General features: G+C 46.3%; 1 protein-coding gene across 1 annotated transcript; it reads right to left on the reverse strand.

The window, feature by feature from the left end:
- Positions 1–5,001: 5,001 nt before the first annotated feature.
- On the reverse strand, positions 5,002–23,869 carry KY (kyphoscoliosis peptidase). Its single transcript, XM_030495175.1, has 12 exons — positions 23,731–23,869; positions 22,702–22,764; positions 20,471–20,533; positions 18,417–18,491; positions 18,204–18,245; positions 17,463–17,513; positions 15,381–15,463; positions 14,902–15,010; positions 12,509–12,626; positions 7,761–7,949; positions 6,991–7,181; positions 5,002–5,900 (listed from the first exon to the last, which is right to left on the reverse strand). Exons 1-12 carry the CDS (start codon positions 23,861–23,863, stop codon positions 5,002–5,004), a joined length of 2,016 nt encoding a protein of 671 aa, XP_030351035.1. The 5' UTR covers positions 23,864–23,869.
- Between the last annotated feature and the right edge of the window lie 654 nt (positions 23,870–24,523).

A 24,523-nucleotide genomic window follows, 5' to 3' on the forward strand; every position in this document is an offset into this window, starting at 1 on the left:
CTCTTGTGGCTTATCTTGCCTTTTTTCAGGAACTTTAATCAACACCTTCTTCAAAGAACATGTAATATAATTCTTGTTTCCTTTAGGCTACCTGTATTTTCTCCAGCTAATTTCCCCTTAGTGGAATTTCATAATATTTCCTGGTTCTCGAAGCTTCTGCCTTTTACCATTTTATAGTATTTGGTGTCTTTATCTTGCCTTGCCCGTTGCTTGAAGTACTACAAAATAGCTGAGGAATGAATGCCTGAATGCTTATTATGGACATAGCTCTTATAAAAAAGAGTAGCTGCAACTGGAAATGAAATTGAATGGGAGGAGAACCCACAAACAAGTGAGATTCATCTGGATGGCAGATGTAGTTGCAGCTGCTGTGTAAGCTGGTATCGGCCTGCTTTGAATCTAGGCAGTTTCAGATGCTATCCAGTCAAAGTTGAAGTGCTGGCTTAAATACATCTGTGGCCTGTTTAGAGGAATATATTCAATCCTTCTTCAAGGAAAGGAAGTTGTTAATGAGTGAACAGAACCTGTTCCTATGGATTTAATCTTCCAGGGGCACTCTGCAGTTCTGTGGCTAAGCCTTCACAAGTTTTTGTACTGGTAAATCTAAGTATAAAGGCACCCCTTGTCCATGTCTGTAAGTTTCCTGTTCCTTTCCATCGGTTTCACCTTGTCTTAGAGCAGCTTAATGTTGTCAAGAAACAGGAATCGAAAGCAACATATGCATGCAAAACCCAACCATAAGATTAGAAAGATGAGTTCAGTAAAGGTGATGACTGACTGAAGCCTCTTCACCATGCCAGAAAATGGAACTGCACTTGGTCAAGCAATTCTGCATTCCAGAGTTCAAAACCATTTGAATCAACAAGTCCTTCTAATTCTGGAAGGATAATATCTTCAGATCCATTCTGGATTCTCATTGTACTGTCTTTGTTGTGAGGGGTTGGACTGCCCACAACTGGGAATAAACTCTGGTGGTGCATTTTGCAGATAGTCAGCACTGGCCTTGGTTCCTGTTCAGAGCTGTCCACAGGTAAGTGTTTTTGGAATGTCCACCTTAACTATCCAGATCTCAAGTAAGGACTTGCTGGTCATGGGGCATTTTGACAAAAACTGGACAGCAAAATGGGATAGAACAAACTTGTTTTCACGGATAAACCTATAGGTCCACTGAGTGTGTGGTATGCCGGAACTCTTAGGGATTCCTTTTGTCCTTCAGTGGTGACAGCAAAACCATTTTTTAAATGATAACTTACAAACCATATTATATTCCCTGGAGATTTGTAAATTGCTGAGTGTTGCATCATGCAGTAAGAGTTTTCAGAAGTTTAGAAGACATTTTGGGTCACTAGTCATGTTTGCTTCCATATTCCTTTCCTTTAGAGATACTTGCAGTTCATGTTGGCAGAAGTGAAGAGCGAAACTGAAGATGATCCATTTGTTTAATTAGCAGCTATAGCCCTACAGTATTTATCGATTCCTAATACATGTAATAAGCAGCTTCATTCAGGGAGTAGATTGTCAAGATTTGATCTAAAGTGATTGAAAGAGTAAAATTAGCAACAGGGGAGCTGCTGAATTACTACTTTGTGCTGGTGTATGTACTTTCTCTGTGCCACCTTCTCTCTTTGCAGATTCACAGTGCCATGGACTCTTGTGTGCCTACTGTTTCTGGAGGTGCTGTGCTCGGACAACATGAAAGGACAGAGGTTGAGCAGGGTGGTGTGATGAGCTGAACAGTTTCCTGCTCTCACTGCGTTGCTCATTTTTACTCACGTGCCTTTCTGACGGACAGAGAGTAGCTGCAACTGGAAATGAAATTGAATGGGAGGAGAACCCACAAACAAGTGAGATTCATCTGGATGGCAGATGTAGTTGCAGCTGCTGTGTAAGCTGGTATCGGCCTGCTTTGAATCTAGGCAGTTTCAGATGCTATCCAGTCATGCAAACAGCATGGAAACAGCAAAGCATCTGATTGTATACTAACCAGGTTCGTTCCATGGGTGAGGAAGCTAGCTTGTGAGTAGATGCACTTGCCAGAGAGAAGAACTTGTTCTACACATTTACCTTCACTGAGAAACAAGATGTTTGCAGAACTGAGTGACCTGAATTCATAGTGCTAAGTAATTGCACCTCTTGGTGGGGTAGGGATTACAAAACCTGTTCAGTCTGAAGGCCTGCTGAGGGAGAACTCTGACTGAAATGGGAGAGCTGGTAGTGCTGAGATAACGAAGTCTGTTCCAGAGATGTTCTCCTGGTGTTAGAGTCTCGGCTGCGATGAAGAATGTGCATTTTTTATATGATTGGGAGGAAAAAGACTTGTTTATCCTGGAGGGAGATGTCATAGCAAGCACAGACTTCTGAGGTGCTTTTATCTAGGGCTGCAGGGTTTCTCAGGCATTCTCTGCCTTTGCAGTGTCAAACATCCCTTGGAATAATCACCTGGCCCTGGAAGCTTTATAATTAATGAAGCTGGAGAGGGTTCTTTTTTTATATCTTTGAACTCATGCTTCGATAACACTGAAGAATTTCTTACACATTTGCAGGGCTGAGCCAGACGTTTGTTTTCTGTTTGAAACAAAAATGTAGAACTTTACTTGCAGCACTTCTGTTGGGACCAGCCTAGCATCAAAAAAGTAGGAGGCTGTTGCAGGCTCTGTGTGTGTGTGTTCTTCCATGTGTGTGTTAGTGCATTGGGTCACTCTTTACTTTGAGAGGTTAAATGAGTCTGTACCTGTATGATGTGTGTAATTGCAGGTGCCTGGGTTCTGCAGTGTTGTGTAGGGGGAGGAGGGAATACTCCCGGAGATCTTACTAGGTGGGAGGCAAAAGTGTATAAACTGTTCTCTCTACTCCCTTGGGGTAATTTCCAACGCCCTCTCCTCAGCCTTTTGGAGATGGAAATAGAGCATGTGGGCTTAGAGAGAGACCTTGCAACAGGGAGTCTTTGAGAGGAGGAGCACGACTGCATTCATCCTAGTGTCATCCTGCAGAATGGCTTTACTATAGCTGCCCAATAGTTGTGTCTGTTTGTATGCATGTAAGTGAACATCAAGTTTTGGTTGCATAAAGGGTGTATGTAATTTGGTATCCTTGACTCTGTTATGTGGAAAAAGTAGTTTTCTTTAGTTCCTAAGCTCTCTGGGATACAGCCTTATCCTCCCATTGTAAGAAGGTGACGTATTTGACTGGATCGGCTTGACCTGTAACTGCTGAAATGTGTCCTCTTTGATATGAAAAAATGGGATCTAGGAAAAAAGAGTTCTTCTGCTAGGCACCAGAATAAACCAGGGCTGTGTGTGCTTACAGACAAGGCTTGCTTTAGCCTTCAAGGTCCCAGTCAATCAAAAAATCCCTAAGTCTTTCTTGCGTCTGCATCTGTGCTGTTCAGTATGTGTTGCTGCCCAGGGAGCAGATGCCTGCTGGGCTACAAGGCTTGTTAGTGTTCCTGCAGGGAGGAGCTGCTGCTGCTGCCAGTTTTTGAGGGCAAAGACTCTTAGCTGTTTGGGGAAGGACTTAAAACCTACTTTTATGTCACATATGGAGCCTCCTTGTCTCGAAGTACAAAAAGACCCTAAAGCATTGCTGTACTCCTGGCATCCTAGAGTAAGCTTTATTAGCTTACATGTTGTGTTTATACTTGCAGCTTGTGTCTGCAGTAGCCTGCATCCTCACTGAGAGTTCTGCGACTTGAACACAGCTCCAGGTACTCACTCAGCTTGCTTAAAGTGGGGACTCAACCCTATGTGCTGGGCTAGAGGGAGTAACGTAGGAGGGATCTGGAGGCAGTGAGCCTGCTGCAGATGGGCAGCCCTTCACTATCGTGTAGAACTTCTGCCACCCGGTTGCTGAGGAGGAGGAGGGAAGTGTGGGAACAACCCACATACTTTGTGTGGAAAATACAGCAGCTTTGTCAAGAGGAATTCATATCGTGTGGTCAATGAAACAGAATGCAAAATCAGAACAGGTTTATTTTAAATTCAAGATTAAACATAGTATCTCTTGGGTCATGCTAATACGGACATCTCGGTTCGTTATGAAAGCATTGCTTGATCTTATGACGTGTACTTGTGGTGAGATTCGCTAGAAGACCACCTTTGCCTTGTGCATGTAGGGGTTTTCCAAGAGTACAGCACCAAGTAGGTTTTTACATGATAATAATGTCACTCAGCCTGCTATTCCACATAACACCTTCAGTTTTTTAGTTGCAGTGTTGCATAGACAAGTTGGAGTAAGGAGTGATTTCTTTTGAGAACTTTATTCTCCATTTTACTGTCGTTTTAGTTATGGAAACACCTATATGCTTGAGATATGATTATAGTGCTAATATTGCAGAAAAAGTGTTTACAATTCACATACTCTAATATAAAAAGGTAAAAATGATTTTGTTTATTGTATTTAAGAGTCAGTGTAAAAAGTAATTTCGCAGTATTGCTTGGATTTGTAAGACAATGAAGTGCACAAGAAAACTTCATGTTGTATCTTCTTCCTAATGCTTCTCTCTCCTGGGCTGTATTTTGCAACTTGACTAAAGATATACAGAAACTTAAACATCCTGAAGTTCCTTGTGTCCAATATTGCTGCTCAAAACCAGGGTGTACTTTCTTCATCCTGCCCCGTAACTAGGTGGATTCTTCTTGGAGTAGCCATTGTAAGACTTTTCTTATGGTCCATAACTTGGAAACCAGCAACCACTGCTGGCTCAGAATGACCTATGGCCAGACAGTCAGTTGTTTTCTTCAAAGTGTTTGCCTGGGCAGTATTGCTGAAATGTAGGTGAAGATTTCATTTAATTTCTTCGACTGCTGCTCCCTTCTAAACAGGATTTTCTGCTGCTTTGAACTTCTGAGCCCATGGTCTTGCAAAAGCCTGCAAGTGTTGTTCTGTATTCATTGAAAGAACACATCTGATTGAGAAAATGAGCAATCTTCTAAAGCTGCGTTGGTTTTGGGCACGTTGGAAAGGTTGGTTCATGCAGGTGGGTGAAAGAACAAGGAGGGGGTGTTACTGGCTCTCAACTTCGTATTTCAGGACGTGTGAATAAAAGCTGTGGTTGGCGTTCTCGTGCACCATCACAAACACCTCTCTGCATCCTGAAGTGTTGCACGTTCCCTCCCAGTAGCCTCTGCTCTGGGTGAGAGGGTAAGCGTTCTCAGCTTGAACTAGCACCTTTGCTATCCCATGCATTTTGAGTTTAAACTGAACATTGCGATTAGCCGGCAGCAAGCTGGAGAGCGGCTCCAGTATTTCATAGTCTTCCACCCACTTGCTGTAACTCTGAGGGAAAGCTGGCCACTTCACTTCAGTGTTCAAGCAGGTGATGAGGTAGTTGAAGATGTAGTCGTAATTGCCAGGATCTGACTTCTTCCTGGCATAGATTTTCAGAACAAAGTTCCCTGCGTGGGGCAGATGGATCTTCAACTCAATTTGATTCCCACGATGGATTTGCATGATGTGCCGCCTTCCCATATCCTCTGTCAGGCTGCTGCTATCAGAGTGCAGTGAGGCCAAGACGCTTATGTCTTTGCCCAGGGTGAAGGTGACAGAACACCGCCCATCATTGGTGTGAATGATGGGGTCAGGGTGGGATGGCCTCAGGAATCCTTGCCGCTCTGTGAACCAGCTTGGTCCAACAGGCTGATGCAGGTCCTTTGGGAAACGCATGGCCTTGTCCACAGACTTGCACTCTACAACGTACTCTAACACGCAGTTGTAGACATCTGAGGCTTTGGAGGACTTGGCAAAGATCTGCAGCTTGTGACTCCCTGTCTTCTGTGGGTAGATATCCAGCTTCATCCCGTGTTTTTTCAAAGTCATTAAACCGTGTTCATCTGTTCCCTTCAGCTTAAATGTAAATAGTGTAGCAGAGCGGCAATCCACTGATACAGAAGCTTTTCCATTGACTATGAAATACAAAAGAAAAGAAACCTGCATAGGAGTTTCAGTGTATTTTTTGCATGTACACCCTCTTCTGGGAAGACTAATCTGTCCCAGTAAATCACTGCTTCTCTATTAATGAAATAAAGAGCTGCAATTGACAGGTCATAGCTTGTCAGCTGTCTGCTTAGACCAGTGTCCCTCAAAAAGAATGAAGTGAGAAGTGGCCTTTGTTTTGGAGATATACATTTATCCTATTTTATATACACTGTGGTCCTATAGAATAGTTAATATAGCTGAAAGTACTGTCAGCTTGTGTACTCAAGAAGGGCTTAATTAGATGTGATTAGTCCCGATTGCTAGTCTAGTAGCTTTTCCAAGAAGCTTCAGAGAAAAGTGCAGGAACCCTCCAGTATGTAGATAGGAGATAATCTACCTCCCTATGAGCCTGTTCCCAAACAGCTTGAAGACAACATGAAGTCCTAAAATGCTTCTGCCTTTAAGTTTTAACTCTGTGTTCTTAGCATTCCTCAATTAGATATCTAGTTGAATTCCTGCAGCTCTTTTAAGAATCTGAGGAAGGGGGTCTTAAATGTGGGCCCTGTAGTTCAGTGGTGTTGCCTGAATAGTTTTATGTTGAAAGAGCTGCTGAGGACTTACTGAGGATGCTGAGTAGAAGTGCCTGTTTATGCGTTGTTCAGTAATTCAAACTTCCGGAACATCGTGAAAGGTTTTAATCTCATTTTTCAAGCCAGAGTTGCTAATATATAATAGCAATACTTCTAATTTTACACCACTGTTGCTGGCTGATAGAGTAACTCAGCTTCAGCTGCTGACTGAGGCTTTCTTTTAGACGCAGCAGCTACTACAGATTTTCGCAGCTTGAACAACAATAACAACAAAAACCCAAAACCCCAACAAACCCAAAGAAAAGAAAGAAAACAAAACAAAAGGAATTAAACATACCCTCCTCTGCCCCAAGTGCTTTAAGTGCACTTTGCTTGCCAGAACCAGGATGGAAATGTAATGTGACGGGCTGCATGCACGACAGAGTGTGGAGGATGAGGGGCTATATAAAGGAAGATGCTCTGCAGCTTCCCTCACAGGGTAGGTTACCTGTTTGGATGACAGCCGTCTCCGGGTGTGCCGTCAGCAGGCCCAACATGTAAAAATTGCTGTTGTGCAGCATGTTGTTCTCAAAGTCTTTCAGCGTCAGGGTTGGTTTAAGAAGCTGCCAGTTACTGTTGTCTGGGAAGTGATTGTTAATGAACAGAGCTGGGTGAGTCAGAAAATAAAACTCGTTGTATCTGGAAGAAAAAAGAGATTAAAGGAAAATGAGTTGTTATAAGTAGTTAATTCTTCCCCTGCGCAGTGATGGTGGTTTCAGCAGGAGAAATTGGAATGTTTTGGGCTGCGGCGAATCTGAGATTGGTGGGTTTGAAATTTTCTGGGCAGAGGAGGAACCTGAGCTTTGGTCTTCCATTTCCAGGGCAAATGCTGAGCTTTTGTATAAAACCAGGATATCTGCACTACTGCCTGCAACCATGGGCTCCTGAAGAGAGAGGGAGGCACTGCTTGTTCGAAAGTGTGGAGGCAACCTCTCTCAGGCAGCTGAAAGCTATGAATCAAGTGACAGGTACTATTGTATAAGCTGAAGATGTGGTGCACAAAACAAGGTCACTTTCAACAGTTACGCAGTTTGTTGCTCGGGGCCACTGCGTTTTTACAGGTACATGCTCCATCCCTTGTATAGGCAGCCCAAATACCTTGCTCGGGGCTTTGGGTCTTGCTGTGAGACCTAATATTTGTCACTGCTTGGTGGACCAAACCCATCAGCTTTCCTTCTGTGGTAGGTTTATGTATTAACATAGAAGATGGTTCTTTACCTGAAGGTGAACTTGGTGAAAGAATCATCAACAGCACCACTTCCCCAGGTGCTATCAAGTAAATGCCACCTTCCATCGAGGTAGACAGCATTCCAGGTATGGTCAGAGTCCCCTGTAAAGGTCTGTCCCGTCTTATACCCGTTCCCCTTAGAGTGCCCCGATAGCTTCATGCACTGGATTCCTGCAAGACTAAAAGGAAACAATAAGATGCAGCAGGAGGCCTTGGTTTTAAACCTTTCAGTGTATTTTTATGGAAGGACAAAAGGAGGAGAAAAGTCTGCAGAACTTCAGTCCTGTAGTTAAGCAGATCAGCTCCTCAGGTGCCTCCTTGCAGTTGAATCCCAAGGGAGTTAGGGGTTTTAAATGTCTAAGTGTGCTACTGTACTTCTATTTGAAAACTCCAACTTCTGCCACTGGTGACAGACACTGTGCTAAATGCTGCACTTCTTAATTCTTTGGAAAGCTTGCTGTTAGCAGGGGCACTGTACTTTTCTTGCTGGGGGAATCTCTGCACTTTGTACAGCTTTCCTCTAACTGCCTTCCCATACCAGCACATCTAGATACAGGCAATTTCTCCCCATTACCAGTGACATCATTTAAAGATTCTGTTTTTCTCGGCTGTGATAGTGAATGTCTTCATATGGGGTGGGCATGCAAGAGTAACCCAAGGTAATGATGCCAAGGTGTTGGGTAGGGGCCATTTGTTTTCTTGTAGTCTTTGCATAGGGACTTGGAAAGAGCATCCCACTGGAGGTGTAGGGGCTTTTCTTTTCCAGTTTTTGCATATTCCCTCTCTCTTTGCCTGATTCACCATCAATTCAGTGTTGTTAGAGGAGGATGACAAAGATGAAGTGTGCTTAATTGCTCTCTGCCTTGTTACTCAGTGGAATCCCTTTGAAGCTGTCCACAATTAGCCCATGTAATTATAAATTAAAAGTGTGCCTGTTCATGCTTGTGTTCTCTCTGAGATGGCAGGCCTGGTGTTTGACACCCGCTAAGGTATCTTAGACCTCATGGGACTGTGGATGCTGATTTAGTTTCTTTAAAGAGGGAGCTTGTGCTTGCCCAGGGAACAAATGATTAGTCTCTTTTGAAAAAATTATAATGAATACCTGTGTTGAAGTGTAAATAAGACTTAAATAAGCACCTTGTAATAAGCTATCTGCTGTTGATAGGATTCTATCATTGGTGTCTTATTTCAGCATTAATCTAAAACTGCTTTGCTTAGAGGATTGTCTTCTGTGTAGGATGGTATTGACATTTTTCTTCTTCATTGAAAGGTACATTAAATGGAACAACTACCTTAAGTAATAAACTGTGCATGCTTCAAGAGCAAGGCTGTCTGCATAATGCGGGTTTAACTCAGAGGAAAAGTGGTATTTATGGGCAAGATAATCAGCATGGTTGTGGAAGTCGAGGTCTGATAACAGATATTGGCAGTGTCTGTTATCATTGCATCAGGTAATTGGCAGTGTAGCAGTGCTTACAGGGAGGACTGCTTTCTTCACAGAGATGATGCTGGTTTAAAGGGAAGGTGGTGACTTGAGCTTCTCATAGGATTTACTAAGCTCAAACCTGGATGTCTTTGTGCTACTTAGTTATTTGATACTCTTTGAGTGTTAAATTCTTACATTCTTTCCAGAATTCTTGAAGAAAAAGTATCAAAAATAGAATCACCACTGCAAAGGATTGATGGAGCCCCAGCTGGGAGCTCACATTGAGCAGCCTGCAGAGAGAAGACAAAGGTCTACAGAGAGGAGAAACATGGCAGGGCTAAAGATGGCCAGCAAAGAGGAGGGACCGTTCAAGCCAACTCTCATTTAGCGTGGGCTCTTCGTAGTGTGAGCGAGGCAGTGCCTGTCACAGGAGACATTCAGAGCAAACGTGGCAAGCCTGGAAGGAATGCCATTGAGAAACCTGGTGTCACGGGTGATCTGTAAAGTCCCTGCCAGCCCACAGCTGCCTGTGAGCCAATTCTGACATGGATCTGGGTGGTAACTGGAGCAACTCCACCAACAAGACTGGTGAGAGCTTGGATTTACATGGTGTAACTGAGACTGGGATCCTGGGATCTTCAAGGAAGATTTGATCCTAGGAGTTTCCAAGGGGCCTAACAGGAGCTAAGTACCAAATTCCCACTAATTTCATGGGGATTTGACATATAATCCTTCTAGGCTTCTAGACATTCTTGTTAGCTGGGATATTTGGTGAGAACATTAAGGGACAAGTTCAGCCCTTCGTTCTCTCTGTGCTGTCACAGCAAACATTAGCAAAGCAACAAGAAGAGTTTGTGCTTGGATGTGGTCAAAGTTCCCAAAAGAAAAGTCAGAGTACCTACACAGTGGTATCTTTGCTAATGGACAGACAGAACCCCTGTAAAATAGCAATCCTGTATTAGTTAAAAGAGTGTTCATCTCTCTGTTCTCGTGTAAATTACTTTATACATATAAATTAACCAGCAAAATAAAAGATTGAGAATATCTCCAGAAATGGTTGAAGTGGTAATGTGATCGTAGCAGACAACCTAAGTACAGGGGGGACTGGAAGAACTGAATTTAGAAACAGTTGGTAACATCTGCTTGGTGCAGCAAGGAGGTTAAAAGCTAAGTTGCTTTTCTGCTTTAAAAAGAGTAGGAAAAAATCTGGATCTTGCTATAGGTGTCGTTGGAATTCAATGGCACCGTCTTCCCTTTGATTTCAGATTGACTTTGATGATTTTATCTAAAAAGAAAAGGCGAATCTGGTTTCTCCAGGGGAAGACAGAATGGTTTATACTTGTGGTAGGTAGGTGTACACTCCTGTGCCTGAAAAGAAGGAAAGCTACTGGCTGTAGTAAACAGGAAAAGCAAGAGGATGTGAAACCTGGATAATTTGCAGGCTAATTATGAATAAGGGACTCAATCAGTGTCAGCCATTGACTTCAGCATGGCTATTGGGGGGATTCCTGATGACTGGCAGGTTGAGTTAAGTTGTCTCAGTGAGAGCTGGGAAAAAAAAGCATGTTAAAAGACCTTTTTTTTTCCTGGAAAACTTGCCTCTGAAAAGCCTTTGCTCTTTGCCTCTTGCCTTTATGCCTAGACTCAGCGTAAGACTTGAACACTGCACAAGAAGCAGCGATGAGGAGATCCCCTTGCAAGAAAGTGGTGTTGTCTTTGGTTATAGTTTTGCAATAAAAGGAGCTAAACATGTAGCTAATATTTCACAAAAGTGATAGGCTGGATGACTGGGAGGTTTCCCAAATCACGAAATGCATAATCAACATGGAACTGAGGAATTAAGAGTAAATCAACAGATTTCAATAGTATTCGATAGTAAAAAATATCCTTGGAAAGATTTTTAATGAATGAAACATATGCTTTTTAATGAACAGATGCAAATTTTTCCCACTTCTAAGTGCTAATAACTGTTCCATAAGATGCAGTTATAAATTCATACTTCATTACCCTATTTCTTTATGTTACTCTTTAGAAAGCAAGATCCAATATCGCGTGAGAAGTTACTGGTTGGAAGCATTCCCCACCCTAGCATCTGGCATGGTATTTTTTTATAGATCTGTCCTTTTCCCTGTAGATTTTGTTTGTTTCATGGTTAAAACCTTCCCAAATCTTGTTGGATGTTGTGGAAGATCAATTGTTACTTACATACGACAGTTAGTAACTGGTCTTAAATTTTTCCCAAACCTATCTTGTATATGGAAGCTGCTCTGCTGAGAAGGTGCTTCCTGAGCGAGCCACCTTGCAAGCCCATGCTCTTAGGAAAGCACACCATTGCTTTCTGGTGTTAGGAAGACCCTTCCAATCTTGTGTGCCTGAGTTGTCGGGTCCAGTTTTCTCCCCTCGGCCAACCCTTCTACGTAAGGCTGGTCCCAAACTTGCCAGGCACCCTCATTGTCTTTACTAATCTAAGCCAAACTATTGCATAGAGCATATTGAGAGGGGAGGTGCTGCTCCTTCCTGTAGTGCTTGAGGGTTTCCTTGCACAACGGCCACCTCCTTCCTTTACTGGGATGGAGAAAAGTGAGGGAGAAAGGATTTGTGCTCCATTCACATGCAAGGCACTGTGCTGCCCACCGAGGAAAGGGCTGCCTCTTCCATGAAATGGCTTTGTGATTGCAAATCCTGTTTTGTGGGGGAAACCCCACTTGTTTATGCAGCTGATCCCCATTGAAGTCACCACGTAGCTATAAATGCCCACGTAGCTATAAAATGGAAACTGCAATATTGGCCTCCACCATGATGGACCTTAAGATTGACTGCAGAAAACAGTGTGGTAGCGTGAGCTGGCGCTTTGGTAGTGGTGGGGAGAGGGCATCCCCAGAAGGTTTTGGGGGAGCTCCTTTTGGGAGTGTGCCTAGCTCTTGCGTGGGTGCATGTTGGAGACAACACTCCGTCTTGTTTAAGTCTTGCCATGCTTTTGACCTTCACATACAGATACTGAAAGGGAAAACACAGCTTCTTCTAACTGAATTAGCTTCGTGTTTTCATCTGCCATTATGTTAATGCAATGCGAAGCTCAGCAGATGGCACAAAGTAAATTATGCTGGGGAGGGGGGGGGTGGAGGGAATGGAGGAGGAGGCAAAATTGACCTTTCTAGGGCTTGCTGGTTTTCCACGGCATGGATTTGAAAGCTAAAGTTCTACATCCTGCTTAGAGTCACATCAGTCAATGCAAAGGCAGACAGAAGAGGCACAGAGATGACAATGAATATTAACTCTCCCTGGCATTGAATGTTTCTGAACCTAATTTACCTGCACATGTGTTCAAAGAGCCCAGCGTATCCCTCACAAATGCTCTTCCCCATCTGAAGCACATCTATGGGCTTGCTTGACAGCTGGCTTTTGTTATGGTAGCCCACTACGTCGTATTCTGCGGGAAGGAACACAGACAAAGGTTCATCCAACAGCCTGAGGCAATGGGATCAGTGGGTAGCAGGAGCCACACTTGGATTGCTTTTCATCTCCATGAGTGCGAGCAAGGAGAAATGAGCCGTGTTATGTGCTGCACAAGGATGCTGTGGATGGCGGTTGAGGGGGAGAGGGACACAGTCTATCTCTCCTCACAGTTTGTTCTAAGCCTGGGCTGGGGTTCAGCAGTTGAATCCAAATGAAAGGAAAACTTGCTTTTTTTAAAGAGGGTCTCCCCAGGGGTGGCCCTTGTGCAGGGGGATCTATCATCTAAAGAGCTCCCGGTAAAAAACAGAGTGCTCTGCATTCTGAGGAGTTGGACTCCTGTTACTGTCAAAGGAAGCCACTGAACGTTTTGCACTCTTTATAAGCAATTTGTATTAAAAATACCTGGAAAGTAGCTTGTTGAGAAATACCTGAAATGATTTGTTGCAAGTGAGTCATATTAATACCTGGAAGCATAGGAAATCTTAATTACTTTGAATGAATACAGAAAAGTGACACAGCGGGATTCCTTCAGGCAGAGCTTGAGGAACTGGTCTGGGAAGGTTAATTCAATACTGACCAACCTTGGCCATGTCCGTAACCTCTTAAAATACGAACATATTTTTCTGACAAAGCTCTAAGGAATGCTGCATCAGCTGATTCATCCTCCCTTTAATGCTGTGGAAGAGGGAAAAAAGGCTGGCAACACACTGTGTTCGTGCTTTGATGAAATGCTGCGACTGCTTGGCTTGTATCTGGAGGGCTCAGATGGCAGCTGTCTATGGGTCAGCCCGTGGGGCTGTAGGGAAGGGCTGTCTTTACTGGGGCTCTTCACTGGGCCACTAGCAAAGCTGCAGAGCACTCTGAGGGGTGTATGGGGAGCTAGCTGGCTGCATGTAGCTCTGTATTCATGCTAGAAATGGTAGCTAAGATTTCTTTTAGTGCTACCGCTGCATGGAGGTAGCCGTCCATCAGAGGCAGGAAGTTGAACTGGGTGGGAATCGATATCCAGAGAGCAGTGCTCTCACTTAAAATCCAACCAAGGTAAGAGTTTACATCACTAGTGCTCTTCCAGGATAGATACACTGCATTTTTGTGAGCCAATTTACATCCCTAGCACTGTGCTTATTTCCCATACATGTAAATGGGGGGTCAGTCTCTGCAGGGATGAAGGAGAACTGTGAGGATTTTTACAGCATACCTGTTGGGGATCAGACACCTCCCATACATGCGTGTCAGGTAAATGGACCGGCTCAAAACAGACCATCTGTCCTGAGCAGGATCCAGCCCAGGCAGCGGCAGGCAGAAATGAGTTAATAGAGTAAAGGCTGAATGGTCAGCAGTGCTGGATGAGTCAAATGCTGGGTTTCAGGAAATCAGCAGTGAAATCAGCAGCCTGCGTATTGCAGGGGAAGATTAAAGCTGCTCTGGATTGATCTAACTATGCTAACCATGCAATTGCTGGCAAAGCCCTGCTGATCTCAGTGGGCGTGAGATTAGGCCAGTGCTTCCCAAATTGCTCTGCTGCTCTCCGTCAGCTGGCCGCTTCAGCCAGGGAACTGCACTGCACCAAAAGCCCATCAGGATGCCCAAGAGGTGAGGGGAAGAATAGCTGTGCTTTTCCCCCTCTGTCCCCCAGGAGTTAATGGGAAACAAACATTTTTGTATACGTATATTGCTGAGTGATTGCAGTTGTCGTGAATGTTGAAAGGGTGCCCTACAGGCAGAAATGGCAGCCACACAGATGCTAGCATGTTTTACCAAGGCTGGCCTCTCCAATGTGCTGTGCTGACATGTATGATGGATGTGTCAACAACATGAATGCAGTTAGGTACTAGCTAGAAACTGCACCACAGTATGTATCCACAAAACATAGGGGCAAAGCTGCCAGTGGAAGAGCCAAGAGACTGTCACAGAATCATGGAATGGTTTGGGTTAAAGCTCATCTAATTCATAGGAACTTTCATGGTTTCACCTTTGGATAAGTTGGGTGGTAAGAGTTACAGACTCATCATGTAGAAAGAAATCATTTACACACAAGCCTTGTAGGGCCTGGCAGTGCTAGGAAGGGTACTATGGAAACAGAGATGGTGAGATAACCTCTGAGTATATTTCTGGACAAATACATCCAGAAAACCTTCCTCCCACCCACCCCATGATGCTAACCCACAGCATGTAAAGTAAACCACAATGGCAGTGTAAGAGGGCTGATGGCAACAGCCTTATCTTCTCAACTGAAGATCAAAACCTACCTATGTGATGGCATATCCACATCCATATGGCTCGGACTTTTTCCAGATCAGTCCGGGCTTGTTTAAGCAGGGCTTTAACGAGTTCTTCTACGCTGTTCTTGATGTTTACCTGTTTGTGAGGAGAAACCATTGCAAGATCATGGTGAAGAAATGGCTATGGTACATTTCCTTTCCTCCCAGCTCCTTTGTTCTTCTAAAGCTAGTGAGACCCCACCTGCCAAGGGACTGCTCTAACTCAAGCTTCCTTAAAAATAGAAATACAAAGCTGTAGTTCCATGTTTGAGGACGTAATTTTGGTCATAGTTTCCTCCTAGAGTGGGATCTATGTTGCTGGTCTTTTCAGGGAAATGATTTGGGAGATTCTGAGGCACTTGGCCCAGTAGCTCAGGCTAAGCTGGTGCTAGTGCTGGTAGTGAGGTTTCAAGGATCATCCCCAGAGGGGAGCTGAGGGGGAGGACACAGGCAAAAGTGAGACTTACTTTTAATGCGTAGGCATCCAGCTTCTCAAATTGCTGCAGATCTACTGGCATGGACTTCAGAGAGGATTTGTCCCATGGATATGCTGGGAAGAAATGAGTTGTCATTGTCTCAGGAAGGGAGGGGGTATTTTTCCTGGCTGTATGCTTGAATAAGCGGATGCTGCAGACCTCCTGCCTGACCCGTGGAGGGATCCATCAGCAGGCGCTTAGGGAGCAGAGGACATGAGGGCATTTGCAGAAGGTCCCTGCCAGCTACACGGAAAACAGGAGCCATCCTGTCTAGTCTGGTATAATTTGGGCAATGCTGGAGCGGGAGGTGTCCCCTGTGTCTTTGGCACCGTATAACAGCATAGAAAATCCCAGGATATTATATTTAGGAGGTATAATGCAGAAACATCAGGGAAAATCTGTATGGTGAAAGCCCTGGCAAAAAAGTGACCCTTGAAAAAAACCCACAAAATAGCTGGGTTTCTGCAGCAGTTTTGCTGATAGAGGTGACTATTTTGGATGGTAAGTTCTGCATGAATTCAAGCACATGAGAAATGTAACATGGGGAGCAGTTGGACAGAAACTGGAGTGCCTACCCCTCTGTCTGCATCTTCGCAGGCTCTAGGCTCCTGGTTCTACTTGGTGTGAACAAAGGGTTACTAACTTATCATAGAATGGTTTGGGTTGGAAGGGACCTTAAAGCTCCTCCAGTTCCAACCCCCTGCCACAGGCAGGGACACCTTCCACTAGACCAGGTTGCTCCAATCCCCGTCCAACCTGGCCTTGGCTTCCCCTAATTGATCGTATAACTTATTTTGTAACAGTGTCTGAATGAGCTGACACTGTTCTCTCTCATCAGTGTGTCACCCGAGTGATGCAGCTGTAACTCAGTGCATGGATGCCTCTCCGGTACCACTGTCTGCTCAGCCCTACCTTTTCTTCTGAGCTGGTAAGAGGAGAATTGAGCTCTACAGAAATTTCTCCCCATGATGTGCTGTCAAAGGGCTAAAGAGATTCTTCTAGCTATCTTAGTAGGGTTGTTATTCCTCTGGAAAAAGGGATTTAAAAGAGATCACAAAGTGAAAATGCTGTTTTGTGACCCTGAGTGCTGAGAGAGGTGAATGAATGGTGCCGTAGAGCTGCTGTTTGCCTAGTAACAAGAAGCGAATTGCACGGAGGCACAGAGTCTTTGGCTGGTTGCATGCAGCTTTGTTCATGACAGGACACCCCTCTGCTGCCTTGCTGAACGAGTGCTGGTGGGAGCAAGATGCATGAGAGGCTCCAAGAGCATCCTATCCCGGCTGAGAAGCAGGCAGTGCTTCTGAGATCTGTATTCATCACCCACTCCTTCTCTATCACCCCAAAACAGGGCTCTGTCCCACTGGGGAGGTGGCCAAAGGTCTGTTCCTGACTTGCAAAGGTGTTTTGTTAACTTGAGCCCTACTCTTCTTGGAAACCTATTCACCGGGAATTGATTATGGGGCATCCCGTGTCCCAGCGACGGTGCAGCCTGCCAGGCGAGATGTGGGCGCATCCCTGTGTGCTGGGCAGGGGTCTCTCTGCCAAAACCAGGCACATGGTATCTGTTTCTGTAACACCCCATGCATTTATCCTGGTTTCCCTTGAAGAGTGCTATTATGCTGACCTAAAGAGAGGGAAAGCAGGTTTATATTTAAAGGTTCCCACTCCCTACAGCTCTGAAAATTGATTTTTGCCTTTTGGGAGCAGGATGTTTTTTTTTAAATTGGCTATCAGTTTTTGTCTTATGTGAGGTTATAGCTGCAAAGGCTCCCTGCAGATGTGGGATCTGGAGTAACTTGTGTAGCACTGTGCAGTTAGGAAGCGTATGGAGCCTTGGGAAGGGTTTAGGAACGTGTGACATACCCCAAGCCCTCCCTATCCACCACTCTGGTGAGCGGGGTATTGGGAAATTGAATGCTAATCGTGGCAATATAAAGCAAATCCTTTGCCAGTGCGCTTCAGCCTAGGCTTGAGGCAGGGCAAGCCATGTTCCTAGGAGTGATGGGCTCCCTGTCTAGGGCTGCCCTGCATTGTGCCCATTGTGCCAGCAGTGTGGGGATAGCTGAATGTTACCGTGCAGGTCCTTTTTTCCTGGTGGCCGCGGGGCTTCTGTCCTCTGGAAACCTGGCACAGTGGAGAGGGGAGCAGTAGGTGAGCAGTCATCGGCAGCGGGAAAAAGACAGAAAGAAGTGATTCTGGGGAGAGGGACTGGGTGGGAAAAGCTGAAATTGAGGCTTTTCTTTGCCTTGTTCTCTTGCATTTGGGTATGGATGTCGACACCCTGCAGAGTGTGTGTGCAGAGGGGAGTGGGATGAAGCAAGCTGTCCAGACCGCAGTGCACTCCGTGTCCCCTCCCTGCAGTCCTGTGGCTCTGCAGAGGCCACATTCCCCAGCAGTCAGGCATCTCCTGTTCTAGCCAGAGGGCTGGGGACAGCAAACCCCTGCCCACCACGCAGCCAGACTCCTCCACGCTTGGAAGAAGGGAGTGCTGAGCTCCAGAGCTGTCAAATGATCACCCTGCAGAGAGCTCTGTGACAGCTGCAGGATTGCTGAGGGATGCTGCGGGCCCCAGACTGTCACCACCTTCCTTATCCCAGGGCTGGAGGAGGAGAAGACCCCCCTGCCCTAGGAGCAGAAGGATTTTCCTCCTCAAGCCCTATGGACAGGGTCCAGCAGCATCTGCCCTGCAGGGAAAGTGGGTACAGGGGTTGGCATCCTCTCAAGAGCCTCAAGCCCTATGGGGAGAAGGGTTCCTGTCTCCTCCTGAGTGAGGGCTAGCTTGGAGATACATGCTGTGGTAGAGCAGAGCCTCACCTTTGTTGTCCTGACCTCTCAGTCTGGGCATCCTCCGGGGACCTGCAACACCCCAGCATGGTTAGTGCAATCACTCCAACACCCGCCCTGGCTCCTGCATCCCCTCGAGCTCCCCGGTTTCTTGCCTTCCCTACTTGTACAAAGGGAAGGATGTGGCCCCTTTGCCCTCCCACCCTTGGCCTGCTCTGCTAGGGTGGAAAACCCAGGCTGTACCTTTTCCAAAGGAGAGCTTCTTGAAGAGTTGTGGGGTGGTATCCTTGGGATGGATCTCCACTGTCATTTGGGTTCCTGCAAGAAACGATGACAAACTCCTTAAGAAAGGCAAAATTAACCTGGATGTGGAGGAGAAGGGCAGAATGCCCTGCCAAGGCATTGCAGGATCTGATTCTTAACTTGTTGATTGTGAAGGTATCAAAGCATTTGGGTTTCCAGACAAAACAAAGCACCCATAAGATAAACTATATGGTTAGAAAGCCTGTGGTCGCCTCTAGTGTAATTTGTAGCTCTCAAAAAACACAAGACAGCCTGTTAGAGCCTTGCAGGTGATAAAGTGGATCATAAATAAAGCAGAGGTCCTCAGTGAGGATTATGTGGCAGCTTAAAAAACCCACGTTTATCACTATATTAAATAGCTATTGATGGAGATATGGTAAGCAGAGACTTAATTTCTTTCATTGATTTTTCTTGGAATCAAACAGAAAAAGGATCACAGCTATGAAAATGGTTTGACTTGTGATATTAAAATGCTTTTGCAAGTGCCACTGCCTGTCAGAGACAGACTACAGGTCCAGGCTGGGGCTTGTGCTCTGCATGCCATGATGCTGTACAGCAATCTCATTGGAAACCTGGGGATCTTCTGTTTAAAGTTTCACAGAGAGAAGTGCAAGGGAAAAAGTTCGGGACTGTCTTGTAGGAATTACCTGAACTTTTTGAAAGACACTGCTTTATTTTTGGCAAACATTTTGGAAGGTTATGCAACCACTGAGGTTCCCTGGAGGAACTCAGTGTGCTCCCTGTTTCAGATCAGACAGGGGTTGCTTTGGAGACCGAAGGTCAAGATGTTAATGCACCTTGGGGCTGCCATCCAACCACATGTGTTACCTCCTCCAATGTTATCAAAAGTCTCGTGACTTTTGTGATTTTCCTTGAAAGGCAGCTCTTGGAACCAGCGAATTAGGCAGGAATCTGCACTTTCAGCACAGAGTAAGTTTTTCCACAGCATTTAACTTCAGAAAAAGTGAAGTATCTCTATGATTGTGCAGAAGTGTTCCATGTCTTTTAAGCCCCAAAAGCAGAAGGCCAGAAAACCTGTAAAAAACCCCTTTAAAATCCTAGAGCTTGACTCTAATTCTGGGATGACTGCAGGTATGAGGATGGCAAGACTAGAGCTGGCTGCTGTATTTTGTCAGTTAATTCGAAGATAAAATGAAGTTGCTCCTCAAAGGGATGACTTCGTGCTAATGGTTTTATTTCCTTAAGATTTTTATATTTTCAGGAGTCCTTTTCTTAATTTCCCAAGGTTATTTTTAGTTTTGGGGTTTGTGGGCTTTGTTGCCAACTTCCACTTTCTCCCCATTTTCCCCCATAAATTAAGATTCTTCAAGAAATAAATTTAATGGTGAGGAATGCTGCCATCCAGTCAGTTTAAAAGACATTGAAAAAATGAAAAGAACCCCGTAATTCCACGGAAATTTTCCAAAGTGCTACATGCATTGCTTTAAAAATTAATGCTATGAAATTCTTACTGAAGTTTTATGCCTTTTTTTACTATTCCTAATCAAGATATCCTTCATAAAGAAACACTTGTTCTTCTCCTCATTCTCTGTGGTCCATGGCCCCTGTTGTAGTGCAGGGGTGGCTCCTTGCAAGTGCTTATGAAAGAACATCTGTAACCAACTATCTCAAGCTATTCTGTCAATATTATTTCTTCCAGCCATTGCACCCATCTATCAGGACTGGAATATCTGACATTGGCAGCAGTATGTTCTTACCATGCTTTCCGATTACATCTATGCTGTGTTAAGAGGGTTGGTGGGAACCCAAGTGCTTCAGGATCCACCTCCATGCACCCACACTGAAAGACCTGAGGATTCTCCAGGCTCCCCTGGGATTTTTAGTTCCTCATGCTCAAGATCACAGAATTGTCGAGGTAGGACTTTTCCCTTCTTTGGGGATGTTCTGAGGTTGTTTTAATACAGCAAAATCTTGACAGGGAACTCACTGAAGCTCTGCTCTGAAAAACTGGTATCCTTTGGGGCACCGCTTACCTTCATTGGAGTATGAAGTAAGGGCTTGCGTCTGCTTGCAGGGTTCCTTGGAGACCTGACAGCCTGGTTGTGCAAAGAAAAACATCTCAGTGCCTTGAGGACAGTGGAGGTGCCTGGTGTGGTGGTGGATTAAATCTGTGCCTTCACTTAGCAGCCAAGTAAGTAACGACACAAGAAGCTCGACCTTATTCTCCAGCTTTGATGCCCAATTTGTCATGGTCCTGGGGTGCCTGGCCCCACTCCAGAGGGATGCTCCAGCCTAGAGAAGGGCTGGAGTGGGTGCTGCTACTCAGGGTGGAGGGTTAGGGTGCTTGGATCAGCAGGTCACTATTTGGAGAGGTGGGTGGGAGGGAAGGACAAGCAGGAGGGGGCTTGAAGGCGATGTGGTTCCTGAGTGGGAGCATTGTTGAGGTTGTCAGCATCTCATCCTCACCTCTTCCCTCTGTGGTCTGGGAGCCCCTGACCATCTCAGTGATGCCAGCTAGCCCTGGGGTCCTTGGAGCAGAGGGAAGTGCGGGGATCTATGCAGTTTCAGGCAGCATAAATCTGCTCTACTGCACTGCACTGACATCCAGGGCAGCGAGCAGGTGCCAGGGCTCTGGGTGCTCCAGCCTTGCCAGTGGACGTTGGCCAGGGCAGTCCCTTGCTCTCTACTCAAAGCGTCATGGGCTCACTGTCCTGCCAGCCACCAGAGACCAGAGCAGGGAACCTGGTTTCCATGGCTTGTCCTGAAGGCTGGATACCATCTGTACCTTGTGGCTGGGACAAAGATGGGGTCCTGCGGTGCGGCGCCGGGGCCACAGCCTGTTTGCCTCGGTGGGTTGGGACAAGGCTTATGTCATCCAGTTTGTAAATACTGCGGCAGCACCAGCTGCTCCGTGGTGTCAGAGGCTTCATCAAGATGCTAACACAGCTGATTAAAGGGGAATTTATTAACCCCTGTGGTGCTAGAGGAGCTCTGCCTGCTCCTTCGGCGTGTGAATACTTGGTAATCCTAGCAGGGATTTAAATTGTGCCTAAGGTAGAACTGCAAGGGAAGGTTTCCCATGTGCATACTAAATATTCCTGCCATTAGTCTGGGGTGGTAAATGACTGATACCATCCTCTCACTCATAATGGAGGCTTCGACTTGTGCTCTGCAGCTCTGGTTGCAGACCCTCTTGAGTGTGACACAGGAATAAAAGTGTTGAACATTTATCTGCTTCCCAGAGTGGAGGGTTTTGTTATCTGGTGTCTGACACTATCAGATTTGTAAAAAGACAAACCCAAAGTTGTATCTTGCCATGAAATGTCGCTTGCTCACAGTCTGTGAGCACCAACGAGCCACCACTGATTTCAGAGGGGCTTTGATCAGGGCTCCTATTGAGCATAGTACTGGGCACAGCCGTGGTTTTTGTGTGCTGCAATTGCTTGGCCTGTGGAAGCAAAGCTCCTGTTCAGTATAACTAGAATCCACTGATACTATGAGAATTACCTCTGCTTTACCTTTGCCCCCCACCTTTCCCTGCTAGACATCCCATTAGGCTTAGACTACCAAGAAAGCAAGCCGGATGGTCTGATTCCCTTCCCTGGGAGCTGCTCTGTCCTATTGCACTGCAGTCCTGCAGCCTGGCTGTGTGCAGCCTGGGGTAACATCTTCAGGTGTTCCTTCTGAACTGTTTCAGGGCAGATGGGTGAGGAATTGGCAGGGGAACACTCAAGATTAGCAGCCACATCATTCCTGGATAGCAATCACCTTGCCTTGCACTCAGCAATGTGAGCAGGGCAGATGGAGAAAGCCCTGGTGGATAGATGCGTTGAAAGGCTTCTTGCATGCCCCAGACCCTGCTTAAGCTGGGTGAGTGCTGGGGGAAGTCTCTGGAAGCTCTGTCTGCAACCTGAGCAATTTGGGGCACTGAATTTCCCCGGTTGTCAGCTGGCTGCGAAAAGCAAGAGCTCTGAGCACCTGAAATAGGACTAAGCTGCAGGAGGGTCCCCCACAGACAGCCGTGCATGGGCTCTGCAGTTCCACCCATGTACATCCTGGCCATGGGGCAGAAGAGGGGATGCTTCCCAGAGAACATGGTTTGAGGCCCCTCCGTGTGTCTCCATTGAAGCCCCTCAAAGCTCTGGAAAGGGATGGGTTGTTTCAAGCACGTTTATGCTCAAGAGGCACAGCTGGGTGCTAAAAGCTTGCAAATGGGTTTTGTGTACTGTGGTTAGTTTATCAGTAGAGTGAGAAGAGAACATACCGTTAAGGTCTCTCCCCTGAGGTGGGTGCGATCTGCTGTTTCCATTTCCATCATCCTGCAAACCTGTAAGACATAAAGGAGAGATCTGCAGTCTGTCCTCCTGCAGGGAGGTTCTGGCACTGCCTGGAGGCCAAGCACCCCCAAACCTTTCATGTAACCCATCATTCCAGCTGATCCACCAGGATCCATCTTGCCTATCTTGTCTGCAGCATCTGCTGCAGCCCTTGTTGCTAGAGTAGGAAATACCAGGAGGAAAAACGTGCAATAGTCCAGGTCTAGGCTGCTTTAATAGGATTTGCTCTTATTTGGGTACATGCTGGGTGCTGTGTTAGATGAAGCATGAACATAATGTCTGCATTAGCTTTATCTACCCTTGTTAGCCTGGAACTGGTTGTCTGAAAACCTAGACTTTCCACAAGGTTTTAGAGCAGGAACACTCCTTTTTCTCCTTTTACTTCTGCCAGGAGGGTCCCCTTACAGTTGCAGAGCACAGCCTTAGCTTTTTGGAATATCCCCTGGAGGGACAGGGAGACTGTCCCAAACTGTAGCTATAAATGGCTCAGGGCAGTCATCCCTGGAGACAAAGCCTGGACATGTTTCCAACAAAAGAGTTTTGCCCCTGTACTCCGGTGTAGTAGGCGCTGCTCTGGGGTGAAACTGCTGAGCTCTCACTCTGCTCCCCTTGCACAGCCACACAGGCTGTAGAGGCACCTCAGGGCATGGCAAAGCAAGGTACAAACATGGTCCTTGGATTAGTATCTGTGTGTATGTCACCTCCTGTGCCCTGGGTCGCATGCACCAGAGCGCAGCATGCAGTATTGCACAAGCAAGGTCTGTCCTGCACCAGGACCAGGGAAGGCACACTGGGTTTCTACGGACAGAGTTTGAAGTCTGGGGCTTTGCAGCATGTCTGCAAAGGAAAAGAGGAGAAGGGCGGTGGGGCAGGGGGAAGCCTTGCTCCAAAGCTGCAGCTTCACTGTCTATGAGACACATGTTGCCCTCCCCTCCCTGGCACGAAAGGGAGGTTACCTGTGCTTCGGTCGCTGTCTTTTGGCCTCTCCTTCTGCCCTTTCTGCTTGCTTGCTGCCTCCTCAGGGTGGACGATAAGCAGCAAATTGATGGTTACCGCGCTTGGATCTGTCTTAAAGTCCATGGTACCCATCAGAGCATGGCCAGGGTGCCGGTCCTGCCGCCGAGCTGCCGCTGCTGCGAGCTGCCCTGTTTATTTTCCACCCTTGGGGAAAGGCGAGCGCGCTCCCCCCTTGAGCCGCAGCACCGGCTGGCTGGCCCTGCCAACTGCACCATGAGAGCCCTGCCAAAGCCAACCCTAATGAAGAGGTTACTAGTCACCTTTGAAAGGAAATCACGGGAGGGATCCGTTTCCTAAAGCAGAGGAAAGAGCTGTGTTTCGTTGCGGGGGGGGGGGCGGGTTGTGTGTGTGTCTGGTTTCAGAGCGTGCCTCCAGTTCCCCCTCCCCTCTCGATGCCCTTTTTGGCTTTAAGCACTTGTCTACACTCAAATCCCCCATCAGCACTGTTGGCTTGGGGGGATTTGCTTCCCAGCTCTGGCAGAAATCCTTAAAAGGCTTTCTCTTTTGATCCTCTGCCCTGGCTGACACTGGAGGGATGCTTAGGAGTGTAAATAATAACAATAACTGCTGCAGGATGAGGGCAGCAGCTGCAGCTGGGGGAAAGGGGCTAGAAACGGGGCATGACCAGCCACGTGTGATGAGGAGGATCAGCCTTCGCAGGGCTGCTGGGCACGCAAAGTGGCAGCAAAGCGAGTTGCAGGGTGCAAGCTAGGCTGCACCCCGAAGAAGCCA

This window comes from Strigops habroptila, chromosome 8 (genome assembly GCF_004027225.2).
Source record: "Strigops habroptila isolate Jane chromosome 8, bStrHab1.2.pri, whole genome shotgun sequence".
In the NCBI taxonomy this organism is placed as follows: domain Eukaryota; kingdom Metazoa; phylum Chordata; class Aves; order Psittaciformes; family Psittacidae; genus Strigops; species Strigops habroptila.

What these genes read in the sequence shown, in the direction of transcription:
- KY (XM_030495175.1), bottom strand. Translation starts at nt 23,863, where the DNA reads ATGGGTACCATGGACTTTAAGACAGATCCAAGCGCGGTAACCATCAAT. An exon ending in AGGAAAAAAGGACCTGCACG is followed by an intron (nt 15,464 to 17,462) that starts GTAACATTCAGC and finishes ATTTCTTCCCAG; the next exon opens with CATATCCATGGGACAAATCC. An exon ending in CTCTTTGAACACATGTGCAG is followed by an intron (nt 7,950 to 12,508) that starts GTAAATTAGGTT and finishes GTTTCCTTTTAG; the next exon opens with TCTTGCAGGAATCCAGTGCA.